The 15,307-nt window shown below is 40.2% G+C and overlaps 1 protein-coding gene across 6 annotated transcripts in view; it reads right to left on the reverse strand.

The window, feature by feature from the left end:
- Positions 1 to 15,307, reverse strand: part of LOC117466700 (poly(rC)-binding protein 3-like) — a 114,805-nt gene that overhangs the window by 41,227 nt on the left and 58,271 nt on the right. For 4 of the 6 annotated variants that reach the window (XM_034110099.2, XM_034110098.2, XM_034110097.2 and 1 more), the window contains exons 2-5: positions 10,624 to 10,675; positions 7,874 to 7,938; positions 7,045 to 7,142; positions 6,664 to 6,780 (exon numbers count right to left, since the gene is read on the reverse strand). The exons of 1 other annotated variant lie outside the window; for it this stretch is intronic. In XM_034110099.2, the coding sequence (XP_033965990.1) occupies positions 6,664 to 6,696 (33 nt within the window). In that variant the 5' untranslated portion in view covers positions 6,697 to 6,780; positions 7,045 to 7,142; positions 7,874 to 7,938; positions 10,624 to 10,675. The remainder of the gene's footprint in view (positions 1 to 6,663; positions 6,781 to 7,044; positions 7,143 to 7,873; positions 7,939 to 10,623; positions 10,676 to 15,307) is intronic. One more of the 6 variants, XM_071207040.1, reaches the window with a different exon arrangement.

The following is a 15,307-nucleotide window of genomic DNA, read 5'->3' on the forward strand; positions in this document are numbered from 1 at the left end:
AGGTGTTTGCTGAAGTTGTCATCCTGTCTTCATAAGCTTTAAAAACATATTTATTGTCTAAATATGGGGATAAGTTTCACTTTTTTGGAAAGCCAAGACTTTGTTTGTTTAACAAAACTCAAATTACCATAACACAAGTTTTTGTGTTTTCTATGTTTACATTGAAATTAGCCTATGAACTGGATAACATGTATTGTTGTAACCAACAGGACTCTTTGCTACAGAGGATTTTTTCCGAAACTTTCTCCCATGAAATATATCCAACGAAATTGATGTGTGATTTATTTTGAATTGCATTTCGGTGATGGTGGAGATATTTCCCCAATTCATTGATTTGTGTATGGTTTGACTGAACAATTGTTGTTGAATATTTTAGATTCCTATTTGTCAGACCTGATTCTGACTGGCACCCCACTTAATTAAAAAAGGTCACTACCGCTACAAAGTTTACGGTATTCCCTATAGTTTGCTCAATGTTATCTGACTCTCCAGATATGAATGAAAGGCAGAATTGTGTTTTTGGTTGCTTATATTTGGTTAAATTGCCATTTGAAAAATAAAGGTAATTGTGACAATAAAAATCATGATATAACAGTGCATTTTTATGTTACTTTTATGTTTAAAAAATGTCAGGGGGGTACTATTGGCCCGCGGGCATATTCACATAATCCAATCTCCCTCTTTGAAGAAGTTTGGACATTCCTGCCCTATGGGGTAATGACATGGAGCCAGCCAGTATCTGCTGACTATATTCCTCAGATGAACACATTGCTCTTTAGAGGGAGCCAGCTTAGATATATATTTGTTGAGGATCAATGTAAAGTCAAAACACACACGTGTTAATGCAGGCATGCTCAAAGGATACAAGTACAAACAGGCAAACAGACGCTCATATCCGTCCATCATTTTTTATTTTTACAAAAGTAATTAGTGCACAGTTAGTTCATCTTCCATCTGACTGTCTTAATGTTTTGTTTGCTCTCAAATGACTAAACAAACTCTTGTGTTGTGTTAGCAGTCCCTAACACAACAGCTTAAGCATGAACGTTTGGTGATATTATACAAATATGATTCAGATGCAAGAAGTGCAAAGAGGTTCAACTTGTGCACAGCTGTACGAGTATCTGAGTCTCTGTGTGTGTTGATGGGCCTTTCATCCCAACAGAGACAGCTGACTTTACATTGGAGTCAGAAGTCGACATACTGAGGCTGAATATGGCTGTGCTGCCCCAAAGGCTTCAACAAATATGACTTTAATATCTCGTTTTCTTTGTATCAAACATGATGGTTTTCCTATTAAGTTTGGAAACATCATGTAGGGCAGTGACCACCAACTGGCGGCCCGCCAGACATTCTCATCCGGCCCGCACGACGGGGGTGACTGTGGCGTTGGCGGAGAGGTTACTGCGTTCGCCCCCCACCCATTTCTTTGTTTACAACATCTCGTGAGTAAGGTACCGGAGTCCAACAGCAGTACCGGAGTCCAACAGAGAGGCAGCAGCTGCGGGACAGTAGACTGCATACTGCGAAATCTTCCCTCCCCTGAAGAAGAAGTGATCCTTCGTTGTGAAGAGTCTGGTTAATGCGTTCCGCACCACAGCAGTAGCCCCGCTGCGACAGAGTCCAACAGAGAGGCTGGAGCTGCGGGACAGTAGCCTAGAAGCAGGGTTGGGTTGTAACGGAATACATAACGGCGTTACGTAATCAGAATACAAAAATCCAGTAGGCTAACTGTATTCAGCTCGCGTTACATTTGAAAAACGAGTAATCTGATTACAGATACTTTCGTAAACCTGAAGTGAATACATTTTGAAATACTTATTGGAATTATTGGTGGAAAAGTTTCCTCACAAAATGTAATATTCATTACCGGCAGAGCTGTGTGCACACTGCACGGCGCTGCAGCATGTCTGTGAGCGAGAGAGAGATGCAGCGTGTCTGTGAGGCCCCGCCCCCGCACGCAGATGAGAGAGAGAGAGATCTCTTTTAAAATATATTGAAAGTTAGAAACGGAGATGGTTGGATAAAATGTGCAAGATAACGTTTATGTAGCATTTCTTTATTGTCGAAATGATGACATTTATAACGGGATCAAATCAAAGTGAGTGGCCTGCTGCTGCTGAAGGCATGGGGCAAGTGACTGGAAACAGTTTTAAAAGTTATTACATCGTTTCAGATAATAAATAATAATGATAATTCATTCTATTTAGGGGCGCCTTTCAAAGCACCCAAGGACACCTTACAATGCATAACATATTCCAAGGAAAGGTTTTAAGACAGGACAAAGAACGCAGTCCGGGTGATGTTTTGTATGTGGGGTGCAGATGAGAGAGCTGTCAGAATGACACCAATATGTTGTGTTTGTGCTCTTGATAAGCCATGAAAACAGTAAAAGAAGTGTCTCCTGTTCACCAAAACATACCCATCTGTTATGGAAAAAGAAAGTATTCCAAAAGTGATCTGAATACTATTTATAAAATTCTGGGCTATATAAAAATCGCTGGCCCGCGATAGTGTCTATTGGTTACATTTCGGCCCTTGGACAAATGTAGTTGGTGATCCCTGCTGTAGGGAAACTGTGGACATCTGTCGCCTGTCAGTGCAACTGAAATGATGACGTTTAAAAAAAGCGTCTGTGATACTCCAGAACACACAGATGGCCAGTCCGCCCCTGCTGCACTGTACTGTTTGTTGTTCACCGTCGGACTCCTTAAACCCAAAGTATTTCCAAACAGCGGAATTAGTTTGACCTTTCTTGTTCACGAGTTGCTCCTGTTCTGCCGTCTTCGCTCGCGCTGAACTCACACAACTATTGCCACTCACAACCTGGCCGAGAGGGCTTTTAGGGAGGGGCGAAAGCGCACCCAGCAAAATAATCGTTTTATTTCGATTACGTTGTTTTCGTAAGCGTTGCAAGCCAAAATCGAGATTAAAATACGGTTAATTGCACAGCCCTACACCAAGACATTCCATGGCATGTTGGGATTTGAGACTTCCCGTGTGTGTGTGTGTGTGTGTGTGTGTGTGTGTGTGTGTGTGTGTGTGTGTGTGTGTGTGTGTGTGTGTGTGTGTGTGTGTGGCACATTTGAACTAATCACTCAACCCTACTTTATCGCCAAGGGTGTTCAAATGTCTTTCAAAATAAAGTTTTCTTTATCGTTTGACTTCTAAGCTTTGTGTATTTATTAGGATGTGATGTTTTAACCTGCCTGTAGGGCTTTTCCTTAGTAACCCCTGACCTCGGTACAATCTAAAAAGCTGTTTCATCGGCAAAGGGTAAAGTCTGCCTTAAGGAATTCTTCCCCACAGCTCACAGTTTAAAGTAGTGCAGGGGACCTTTACTTTTACAAAGGTTGATAGACGTCACAATGAAGCATCTAAAAAAACATTTAAGTAATGAATTCAAGCTTGAGAGATGATATTTGGAGGCCTGGTTGAATGGCATACATTTGCCATTCAATAAACCTGTGCTCACCAGGCTGATTTCATGAAATGTTCAACTCCAAGTTAGCGCTTCCACTTTTGTCAATTTCACCATTCCACAGCCAGAGTTATGGGATGCTTTCAAACAGTGGGAAACCTGCAAATGCTGGGTGGAATGTTACCGGAGAGAAACATTTGAAGACTTCAATTTCTAGCTTGGTTTTACTATTGCAAGTGCTCATTAATACAAACAGGTTACTCTTTTGTCCTCGGGAGGAGTGACAGCTAGCTGTAAGCAGCCATAGCTAGCAGAGTCCTATGATGTCATTGGCTAACAGAGATACGTTTCTGTTTCGCCCTAGGGCAGAGTCACACGTATGCGGATGGCTGTAATTGACACAAGTATTTATTTACCTGGCTGAAAGTTCACCAAAGATGATCTTCTTGCTAAACCGAGTTGCATTTTGTTCGCCATTCGTCAGCAAAACATTTGTCAGTCCTTCACTCACTTAGTTAGAATAGTAATGAACCGGAGGCTAATTTGATTTAACACGTGTGAGCGTGCCCTTAAAATATTATCAGCAGTTTAATGTGACAACACACGCTAAACTGCAAATGAATGCAATATAGTTCTTAAGCTAAAGTATTTAAACGTACATACTTTACGTCATTGTTTATATTGTCATTGTTTATATTATGACGTCTGTCATAGATGAAAATAACCAAATACATTAACTCCAATTCTTGTATTTTGATAAATAAATTGTAAATAGCCCTTCTGATGACTAATTGCATTACATTAACTAATAATAAACCAAACAAATATGATGTGTCCTGATGAATCTTTTGAGATCTTACCAACTCCTCTTGATCGAAGTAATGAGTGTTCTTCTTCTCAACTCCATTCTCAGTTGACTGGTTCGTCCTTTGTAATGACCGTTCTCAAATGTATTTCCAAACCAGATAGTGACCTTGCCTTTTTTTCTATTTTGATAGCAGATGCAAAGTGCATGTGCTATATCTGTCGCGACTTGGTGAGCATTGGGGCTGAAATGCTGAATAAAGAACACATCACAAAAATAAGGCTCGGAACAAACAAGAAAATGCTGCTAGAGAGGACTTGTTCGCCCTACTGTGACACGGTTGTGTGATTCACACAGAAAATTGTATGAATTGGATCTCGGTGGAAACGAATTGACACTTTAAGGATGGAACGTTTTGCCACAGAGATCTACTACCACAAAGAGATGCTGGAAATTGTGTACAAAAAGGTTTTGAAGAAAAGCACTGACTGCGACATAGAATGCTGGACCCCATTCTTCTTTCCCCACAGACTGTTAGTGTCGGGAAACTGATAGATTGTAGAGATAGACCATCACAAGGAAAGGAAATGGTACTCTTACATGTCTGGCTCCGACTACATCAGCAGGCTGTTTCTTTACAGGATGATCCATTGCGATGTCAACCAAGACAGAGAGGTGCTTGTGTTCAGACTGATACGTACAAACATGATCAAATGCATGCGACTTCCTGAGTTGTCGGACTTCAGCTGCAGAGCATAGATTGCATCATGTAAGAGAGCACTGAAGGACATGTGCAATGCATTGCAACCACATTGTGTTTGCAAGAAGACTTAATCAGTCAAACTGTTCCCATCAACTGGAACTACATTGTTCACACAAGCAGATGATGCTTAGGCCGAAGCAGGAAGACATCTACATGTCCAACCCTAGAGCAATGCATATCAACTCAAATGTGATCAGCACACTGGGCGTTGTCGAAGAAGTGACTCTTGAGATGAGCAAGGAAGAGGCGTAAAACCAAGCCACAACTGGACACCAAGGATCTGATCCTAAACCAATAAGGGTCAAGTGAAAGGAACCCTTTGACACACAAAGCCCTCCATCACCTGGCCCATCCTACCTGACTGACCTCCTCCACAGACACACTCCCACTCGCTCCCTCCGATCTGCTGCTGCCAACCTCCTGTCCCCCCCCCACCCGGACCAACCTCAAGTCCTGGGGTGGCAGAGCCTTCTCCGTTGCTGCACCCACCCTCTGGAGCTCACTACCCCAATCCAGAGATTCTTCCTCCCTCACAGCATTCAAAACATCACTCAACACCCGCCTGTTCAACACTGCATTCAACCACTGACCACCCCCCCCCCTACCTATCTCTTTTTGTATTTTTCTTTGTTTTTTGTATTCTTTATTTTTGTTTTATTCTTTGTCAAAGCGTCTTTGAGTTTCTAGAAAAGCGCTATACAAGTCTCATGTATTATTATTATTATTATTTGCTTTAGCTAAACCCCTAGTCCAGTAGTTGGTGACTATTTATGAAAATAAGAGGAAAAACGGGTTTAGTTGAAGAATTGCAGAAAAAATCCAAATCAAATAGATGCTGACAAAAAAAGAAGTTGCTGAGAGAACATTTAGCAAGGTGGGGAAATGATGAAAAGGCAGACTTTGGAGAGTGCAGCAGAAAACATTTGACCTGTTTTACAGGCTGCACAAACTGGGACTCGAAACATTGGTTATGTACTTTCTTTTTTTTGATAGTTAACTTTCTCTCTCTGAAACAAGATGATCATATCTTCTGATAAATGATAGGTGCAAGTCAAATGGATTGAATTGTATCTACGTTTTCTTTATTTAAATGTCTAATGAGACATTTAGTTTACATTTAATTGAAAACATTTTGTAATGCAGCCTCGATCAACTTGAGCAAACTTAAAATGCAGACAGAAACATATATTTTCATCTGTGAGTTCAACAATTTTGTTTTTTATCAAATGCAAAAAAGACAACTGCATGATGTCAGCATTATATGTTGGCAATCAGCAGCCCTACTACAATGTTGTAGTGATAGAGTATATGCCTTGTACTTATTCTTTACAGAGCATTTAGGGAGACTGAGAGGCAGAACAGATACAATTAAGAAGTGGTTGGAGAATATTTGAGAAATGATGAGCGAATATTGGATGTTCAGTCATGAGCACAAACCATTTCTCATTCGTATGGGCAACTACACAAATTCTTCACATTATAGCATTGATAGTATTCAAAATCTCACGCATCAAGGCCAGTGACACAGCCCCCATCAGCTTTATAAAGCTTCTGAGGAAACGTGCTAGCTTGAACCTCTCTGTAATGGAGGAGTTCATCTCATCAGTTAGAGGCTTAAAGTGGCGCTTTAACAGCCAATTACCATTGACCGCTCAAAGGAGTGTCTTTACTCACCAGATGTGCGCTGGGTGTTGTATCCCAGGGCATACAGGACTCCAGAGCAACGTGGTGTCACACAGAGATCAGTTCATCAGCCTTTGGACTTCCCTTCAGGTTGATAAGCAGCCCATGCTAAAGCCCAATGAAAAGAGAGGTAACAATGAAGTAGGAAGTAAATTGGAGCACTACAAAAACGCTTTAAAACAGAATATAAGTATACCATATCAATACATACGTTTGTTTTTCTTGGCAAAGACAGTGTTTCTGTACAGGATCAATACTTTCTGAAGCAAACCGAGACTCATTCATTGCTTTTCTTTCAAAATAGAGCGACCCGCCATCAGTCATGCTGCTCGTATTGTGTGCTAGCAATAACAATGAGAAGGTGTGTCTCACCGAAAAGGGATCCCAAAAGTCTCCCAGGTTTTTTCTTCCAGGTCATGTGACCTGTGGCTGGCAGCCTTCCAGCAGGATGGGGAGACTAAAGTCTGCACCTGAACACATCACAGGGTTAAGACATGGAAAGGTGGGTAATGGGTTAACAAGACGGGGAGTTTTCAACAGGAGGTGTCGGCTGAATACTGGTGATCTAACGGAGAACTCATTATGCTGTGGAGTGGAGCGCTATACACTATATGCTATACCACTGCAGCATCCAGATGTATTCTAACCTTGGGACCTTTGTTCCAGGTTGTAAGCCATATTTTTGCAGAAAACCTTCTGGTGTCAAAAAGCTAAAGAAAGGAATTTCACATTTCATCATGACAAACACCAAAAGCACACAAATCGACTTCAGCCAAGGACATGTCCCGCATAATGTATATTGTGTGAGGACATTTTTCGAAGAGGACTGGTGTAAAATATAAAAGCTGAGAGACTTATTTACAAAGACTTGTTGCTGTAAAAAGGTGCTTCCAACAAAGCAAAAGTCGGGCAGGGTGTACACATAGAATGTAAATAGTGTACTTTTTTGTACCTTTGTACTTAACCATTAGATTATGTTTTCTTCTGGACTTCTGTCTGTTGAAATATCACATTGAACATGAAACACGTCTTGGTAAATCGATTCTATCCACTGCTTCATTAATCAGAGGGCCTGCCTTTGCATCGAAATGATGTTTAGTATGTGGAAATATGAATACAAGTTGGATGGATTGTGATCCAGGCTGTTTAAAAAAAAAGAGGTTTAATCTTTTGAATCAAATTCAACACCACCATCACTTACTCTGCTGCGCCCGCCTAGCAGAAGCGCCTCAGATCAAATAAACTGTGGGAGTGACTTCAGCGTATCTGTGGGGGAAAAGGAGAATACTGCTTTAAAGACAGCACTGAATATGTGAAGGCACACCATTCACTCTGCTGTTAGCACTGAATTAGTTATTAGTAAAGGCATGAAGGTTAAAGGGCCCATGTCATGCTTTTCCGGTTATTACCCGTCCCCTTGTGTTATGAGGCGTGTCTGCATGTAAACGGTCTGCAGTCACAAACCCTCAAAGTGCACCCTGGAGCGAGTAAAACTCGAACACAGAAAAGACCTGTCTGTGCTGCCCCAGAACGCCTCGTTGGACATTTCTCTTTTTCTTCCTGGGTACAGTGACGTGCCCATACCCAACTGAACCCAGCTCACACTGTCCGCTCCTCGCAGCAGCGAGCCGTGCAACGTCCCGCCAACACGGCACCCAGACCCCACGCAGCATTCTCATCTGTTTGTCCTTACTGGTGTCATGTTCTGGTTGCTAATCACTGATGTTCCGCTGTAACGGTGGTGGACTCATCAGAACAGAGTGGGCGAGCTGACCAATCAGAGCACAGTGGGCTCACAGGGAAGGGGGGGCAGGAGCTCCAACAAGCCTTGTAGGACAGAGAGTGAATACACATACTATACAGAGATGCTGTTTGAGAAACCAATGTGAGTTTGGAAAATTGCACAATATAAATCTATTCTAGTAGATCTTAACAATGGAATTATGATCAGTAGAAATGTCCATGACATGGGACTAGTGCTGCGTACAGGTACGCCGAACCGGTACTGGACTTGTAAAAAGTTTCGGTTCAAGTCCGGTTAAAACCGGAACGTCGGGAACCGGTACTTGGACTCGCAAAAAAACTAGCATTTACGTATATTCTGGTGTCTGTGGTTATTTAAACATTCCCTGATAAACGTTATTCAGTGTCAATAAATGAGTGCTAATCCCAGTGTGCTCAGTGTACAACACCACATGTCATTTCACCTTCGATTCACGGTTTGAAAACGTAGCATTTCGCCACATGCTAATGCTAACCGGAAGTGAAGCATTTTCAGAATAAAGGTATTAAGTTAATAGTGTGAACTTCCGGATTTTTCAGAATAAAACTGATTTAAATTAAATAGTGTATTTAATTCAAAATTACGCCATATCAACATTGATTTTAATTTCTAACAGTATGTATGTACATCACTATGTATGTAGTATACTGTATAATGTACACATGTAGAGTTGTAGAAAAGACATGGTGTACAGACAGTACAGTACACTCTGACTGTACAGTCACTACAGTGTATACTGTAGGTGTGTAACAGTGTAATGCGTATAGTCTACTCTACCTTTCAGCAACGCTTTAGGGATTTAGGCTCAGTCAGCTCAGGGACTGTTTGGTTACTTTAGTTTGGTAAATTAAATAAATGTTTGAACTTTGTAGTAGTTCACTGCAGTTGCTGTCATAAGTCATTTGTAGACTAAGTGGCAAACAGTGTTTTTTTTACATTTGTACTTTGTAGAGAAATGTAGACACAAGTTGGAAGGGAGCACAATAAACCTGACGAGTTTGAATTTGAGTTGATTATGAGTTAATTTTCAATTGATAATTAGCTCACAATAAGTTCACTTTAGTTACTCACACAACTTGACACAAGCCATGGGTTCAGGTCCGGACTTATAAGTCCGGACCTGAACCTGAACCTCTGGACTTGAGTCCGGACCTGAACCTGAATGTGAGTCCAGGTACGCAGCACTATATGGGACCCAGCGACGTGCAGACAGGGGAGGCAGAGCCTCACCTGTCATACTCCAATGTAACAGAAAAACAACTAAAGAAAAACTAAATAGTAATAATAATAAAATGTCTCCACTGATCTGTGTTGTAAGTGTGATTTCTGTTTGATTCCAATCGCTTTTTATAGTCAAAATCAGCAAATTGGCCGAGCTCCGCTACAACTACATGGGAGCGATGAGGAGTGAGGCAGGGACGAGCTCTGCCTCACGTAAGCCCACAGTAACTGGCTGGAGCGCGGGCACTAATTTAACGCGGGCACTTTGTGAGTGCGCTCAAGCCAGTTACTGTGGGGTAAGGTGAGGCACAGATGAGATCTGCCTCACCTCAGAATGCGTCACCCCACAGAAACTGGCTGGAAAGCGGGCCCTAAGCGCATGTCTGCACCATCTCACTGTATGTCACCAATGTAATGTTTGTAGATCCGTTTATTACATTTATCCTCGCCATCCATAGTCTCTAAATAACTTATTTCACGTATATGATATTTAGGCCCGCTGGTCTCATCATACAACGGCAATGAAAAAAGCACCAGGGGAGGCAGCCATAACCTCTGCCGCACTGAAGGGGGCGCACGTGAGCCCACAGGTTCTTGTTGCTACTGTTATTCTACGCAGAGACGGTAGACGCAAACAACAAACTAGACTTTTGAAACTAGAGGAAGATAAGGGGGACTTTTACAAAAAAGTAATAGAGATTGTTGTCCAGAAGGAAAGCATGGACTTCATCTTCAAGTAAGACCACCATTGTAATGAACATGGGATCTTACTAAGAAAGAACAATCCAATATTTACATGTTGGGTATCCTTTTGTTGAACAGTCTGTTTAAAATGAATCGAAGCATCAGAGTAAAAAAGCTTTTGAAAATAACCGAACATTTCGATTAAGGTCAAAATATAATATTTGTAAATCTGACTCTGAAACTATCAGTGTAGTGTTTCTTACATTGTGCAGTTGAGTTGTTGACAGACAGCGTTCCAGGGGAGGAGAGGAATTCCTGTGAATGAAAATCATTAGTTAATCTTTGGTGTCAGTGAGATTTATAGGTTTGTACAGTACCAGCTACCTACAGTACATCAGCACATACCCGTCCCCCACTGTGTCATCTATTCCCCGCCACGCCCAGCTGTACATTATATTTACACACACACACACTCAAGGATGGAGAGTGCACGTGCTGCCTCTTTTCTTTCAAAGGGCACCACTGCCCTCTGTTGGTGCTTCATAGGACAAACACCATTTAGTTTGGAGATACTGAGTAATTGTAAGAACATAAATTAAAAAAGCTAATATAATCTGAATCAGAATACTTAATTTATCCCAGGAGGAAATTCGGCTTTGACAGTTGCTCCATTTTCGAATAACGTAAAAATAAAAATATTTATAGAAACTTGAGTTTAGGAAAAACATTTTCAATTATAATGAAATATCATTGAATAAAAATATGTATATAAACATAAGAAGTGTAAGTAAGAGAAATGTGATAAAATAAATGGAATAGCAATATTTATATAAGCTACCACAAGAGGTTAAACAAAAAAAGGTGCAATAAAATAGAATAACAATATTTATATTGACATATGAAGGCCCGAATATGTGAACATGTACATAATGACTCACAAGATACATGCGGTTTAAGTTGAACTGCACATGAACTGTACATTTGTGCACATTTAAACAAATAAACTGTTGATCAAGTCAGTATTTAAATTGCAGATATTTCGATAGTAGGTCAAATTAGTCTTTTTTTCTAATTGCTTGGTTCCAACTTCTTCTTAATTGTGCTTCATTTTGATGTCATTAATTAAGAAACTGAATATTTGGCCTATTAAACAAGACAATCAGTTTAATGAAACTGTGATGGGCATTTTTACAACTTTGTGACATTATTAGAGATCAAACGATAAATTGAAGGAAGAATTTAATCACATTGATCATTAAGAAAACTCTGAACTGCATTATTCAGAGAACACAAACAGGCTTCTAAATAGTGACTGAGAAGTCTCTTTGTCTATAGACACTAAACAATCCACACAACATCATTTCAACTAATTATGAATGGATAAATAATATAACTGGAGAGAAGGACTTGAGCCAAAGTCCTTTTCTAAATACTTCAAGCATTACTGTGGAAATGTTCACAAAATATCATTGTGTAGTAAAGTATTTGAAGTGCTGCTCAGGATTAAGTACCGGGTTAATATATGCTAGTCTCTTCAGGGCCTTTTAATAGTTGTACAATGGTTCTGCGTACATCATACATCATGAGCTAAAGAGAGCAGGAGAGCATGACCTCACACAATCTACAATTAACACACACACACTCACCACACACCACACACACTTTAAGCTTATCCTTTAAAGCGGGGTGGCAATCTGATATTCGCTTTAATTTAGCACCATACCGAGGGGGGGTGGGTGTAGGTCCCCAGAGGAGATAGTCTATTAGCACGCAGCATGAAAGTCAATGAAAAGCACCCCAGTGTGCTCCAGCCCCCTGACAGTATTAATGTTTAATGATATCTAAAAAGGCTAATACTCATCCCCCGTTCGCTTCTGCTTTTATCCTCTCATTAAATATCCTCACAATATCATCACCTCCTCAGATTAGAGCACTGACCCCGTGTGCTGAAGGACTCGCCCTTCACTGATGGGACACACACATCCCACTTCCTGTCTCATACACACAAAACGGATTAACGTAGTATTTAGGTTGTGTTAGGTAGGAGGCCGAAGCACCACATATTGAAGAAGTGTACTAAAATACATCACTCTGTATTTGAACGTTTACTATTTTAAGCTATAAATTAGCTAGGGATCCAGAAAAGAATACTCAGCTACCATTGGCAGCGTTCAAATATGTGAGTGAGGAAGACATCTTGGATCTCTAATGAGTGGTGCAGGAATGAGTCCTACAACCCGGAAATGAGTTAGCATTTGACCACTTCTGATTCCCATTCAAAGTCATTGGTTTCTTGAGATGTTCTAGTTTGTTCTACAACTTAAAATACATCCGTAGTCACCCAAATGCTAGCAAGGTTTGCTTATTTTACAAAACAATTACCTTATGAGGATTATTTAAACCAAAAGAATTTTTAAACCAATACAAGGACAAAACACAATAAAGGACAGCATTCTATGAATTTGACTATTTGAGACATTATTGCAGGTCTTTAAACTGTTTAAGGCTAAGATCCCCTGGGCCTACAATCTATGTATCCTTTTTAAAATATTACAAACAAACTAGGGCTGCTCAATTATTGTATTTTAATCGCAATTAGGATTTAGGCTTGCAACGATTATTATTATTTTTTTTTTTTATTTAACACATTTCAATTGAATTAAAGTTCAGGGTAATCAACTGTTGAAAACATATTGTTCAACATTTTTTTTGCAATAAATGGATTTTTTCAAAGTAAATAATCGTTTTTAATAATCGTGATATGAATTATTGACCCAAATAATCGACATTACGATTTTTGCCATAATCGAGCAGCCCTAAAACAAACCTATAAAGTCACACTTTCATCATGAAACAATTTGTCTGCAGTGTCTCTCAAGGCCCCCTAGGGGTCAGAAGCCCCCTGTTGAAAACCCATTGATTATATATGTAGGAATGGACAATGGTATTTGATTGGAATAAGATCCTATCAATCAATTTGAATCAATCGTTCTGATACATTTGCCAAGTATCAAAAGGGCTAACAGCCATAAACAAAAAAGGTGTAAACTAAGGCTGCACAATTTGAGAAAAATAACTAATGCTCAAAGTTGATCAATGTTGTTGAGTTTTTCTTGATTATATTGTAAATGATCATGTTTCAAGTTGTTAATGTTGCATGCACAAACATGATAGAGAAGCAGTTCACGCTGTAACATATCAAAATTAGTATCAAAGACATGAAATAATGCATTCAATGAAGTTGAATAAGTAATGGATACAATATAAAAATACATGTATATTTTTTAACAGTTCGCCGTAAACAGTGATTGGAAATGATCAAACTGAAAGGAGGGAAGTAATATATATGCTTAGTTTATAAAGTTGTAAAACGGTATTTAAAGATGTATGGGGGAGCGTGACAAAAGCATTGTGCTTAAGAGTTCAAATATGCGCTGTTGTTGTGGGCAATTACACATTATATTGAGATACCTTATTTAGTTTGGCACCAATGATTCTGTGAATAATCTCGCTTTCAAAAGCTGCTTAACTCCAGTATTCCTTTTACACAAATATACCACCAAAGCACCAAAGTGAAGCAGGGCATTTCAAAAACACACACTTTTACACACACATGCACACACAGCAAAACAACCACGAATGCACCAGTGAGCATGTACACACACTGCAATACATTCTGAAGAACGTTCACAAACACACACACAGTGCGAGCAGGCGAAAAGTCAGAGGAAGTGCTTATGCCTCCGAACGCACTCAAGAGGGACTGCATTGCACTTAAGTGGTCACTTTCACACACAAAGGCCAATCACAGGAGCTTAGCCGGCCCCATCAAGCTTTTTAGCAAATGCTGCTGCGCTGGAATTGCTTGTTTGGTTAACCCTGTGTGCTACGCAGTCCCATCACTCAAGTCTGCATGGTGGCAAACGCTTCGCTTTGAAGTCTTGTAGACGGAGACCGTTCATTGTGAGCAGGATGACTAGGCCGTGTCATTTGTGAGGAGGGATTAGTCATGCTATGTTTATTGGAGAGGGTGCGTCAGCTTTCTCCACCGCTGCCTTTTTAAACGGATTTCTGCTTCCGATGTGTTTTTGGCAGATTTGCAAAACACTTGACGCTGTATGAGAACAACATATTGAAACTTCAGCTTCAAGCAAACTCTACAACTTCCATATGATATTAAAGTTGCTTTTGCCTTCATAAAGAGCTTTGATGTGCACTTGCTGTGTCATATCATCACGTTTATGTACTTTGACTAATCCAGAAATTATAAAGCAAAAAACGCCTTTAGGATCATGTTAGTTGTGGGCCAGGAGTTCATGACTGAGCAGGTGTGGTGTTTTCAGGATAGTTTCTGTACAGCCTTGCATAGTGCAAAAGCAGGTTTTAGTTCATGCAGTTTTATCACAGTAACAGTTCTGCCAGCTGATGTAAGTGTCCCTGCATTGCAGTTCTACAAATAGCCTTTTTGAACATATATTTGTAACTACTTTCCCAATGGTGGTGCAGTGGAGACGTATGTTTGTATTCCGACATGAAACTTATCATTGCAAGGGCTCAACAAAAGATCTGTGTTCACAAACATTTATGGTACTAACACGTTTTGTTCAGCAGGATCGTATTTTATGTTTACACCACTTTTATGATTCTTGAAGTGTAAATGCAATCGGCAGAATTAAAATACTACGATAGTTCATGAACGAACTACATCACCGTTGCATAGCTATGCATTACCACTGCTAAGCTAAAGGTGGACTTATGTTTGGCGTGTAGTCTCACCCCCCCTCCCCTGCCTGTAACGTCTCCTGTGTTTTCTCCTCTAAAATAATAAAATAATAATAATAATCACTACAAACCACTTGCGCTTCTATTGGCTAGTGCTCCAACACATTGTACTTGATAGGCTAAGGTGAGGGACATCTCTAAGCAGTGGACCAATCACAGCAGAGC

Source organism: Pseudochaenichthys georgianus, chromosome 21 (genome assembly GCF_902827115.2).
Source record: "Pseudochaenichthys georgianus chromosome 21, fPseGeo1.2, whole genome shotgun sequence".
NCBI lineage: Eukaryota > Metazoa > Chordata > Actinopteri > Perciformes > Channichthyidae > Pseudochaenichthys > Pseudochaenichthys georgianus.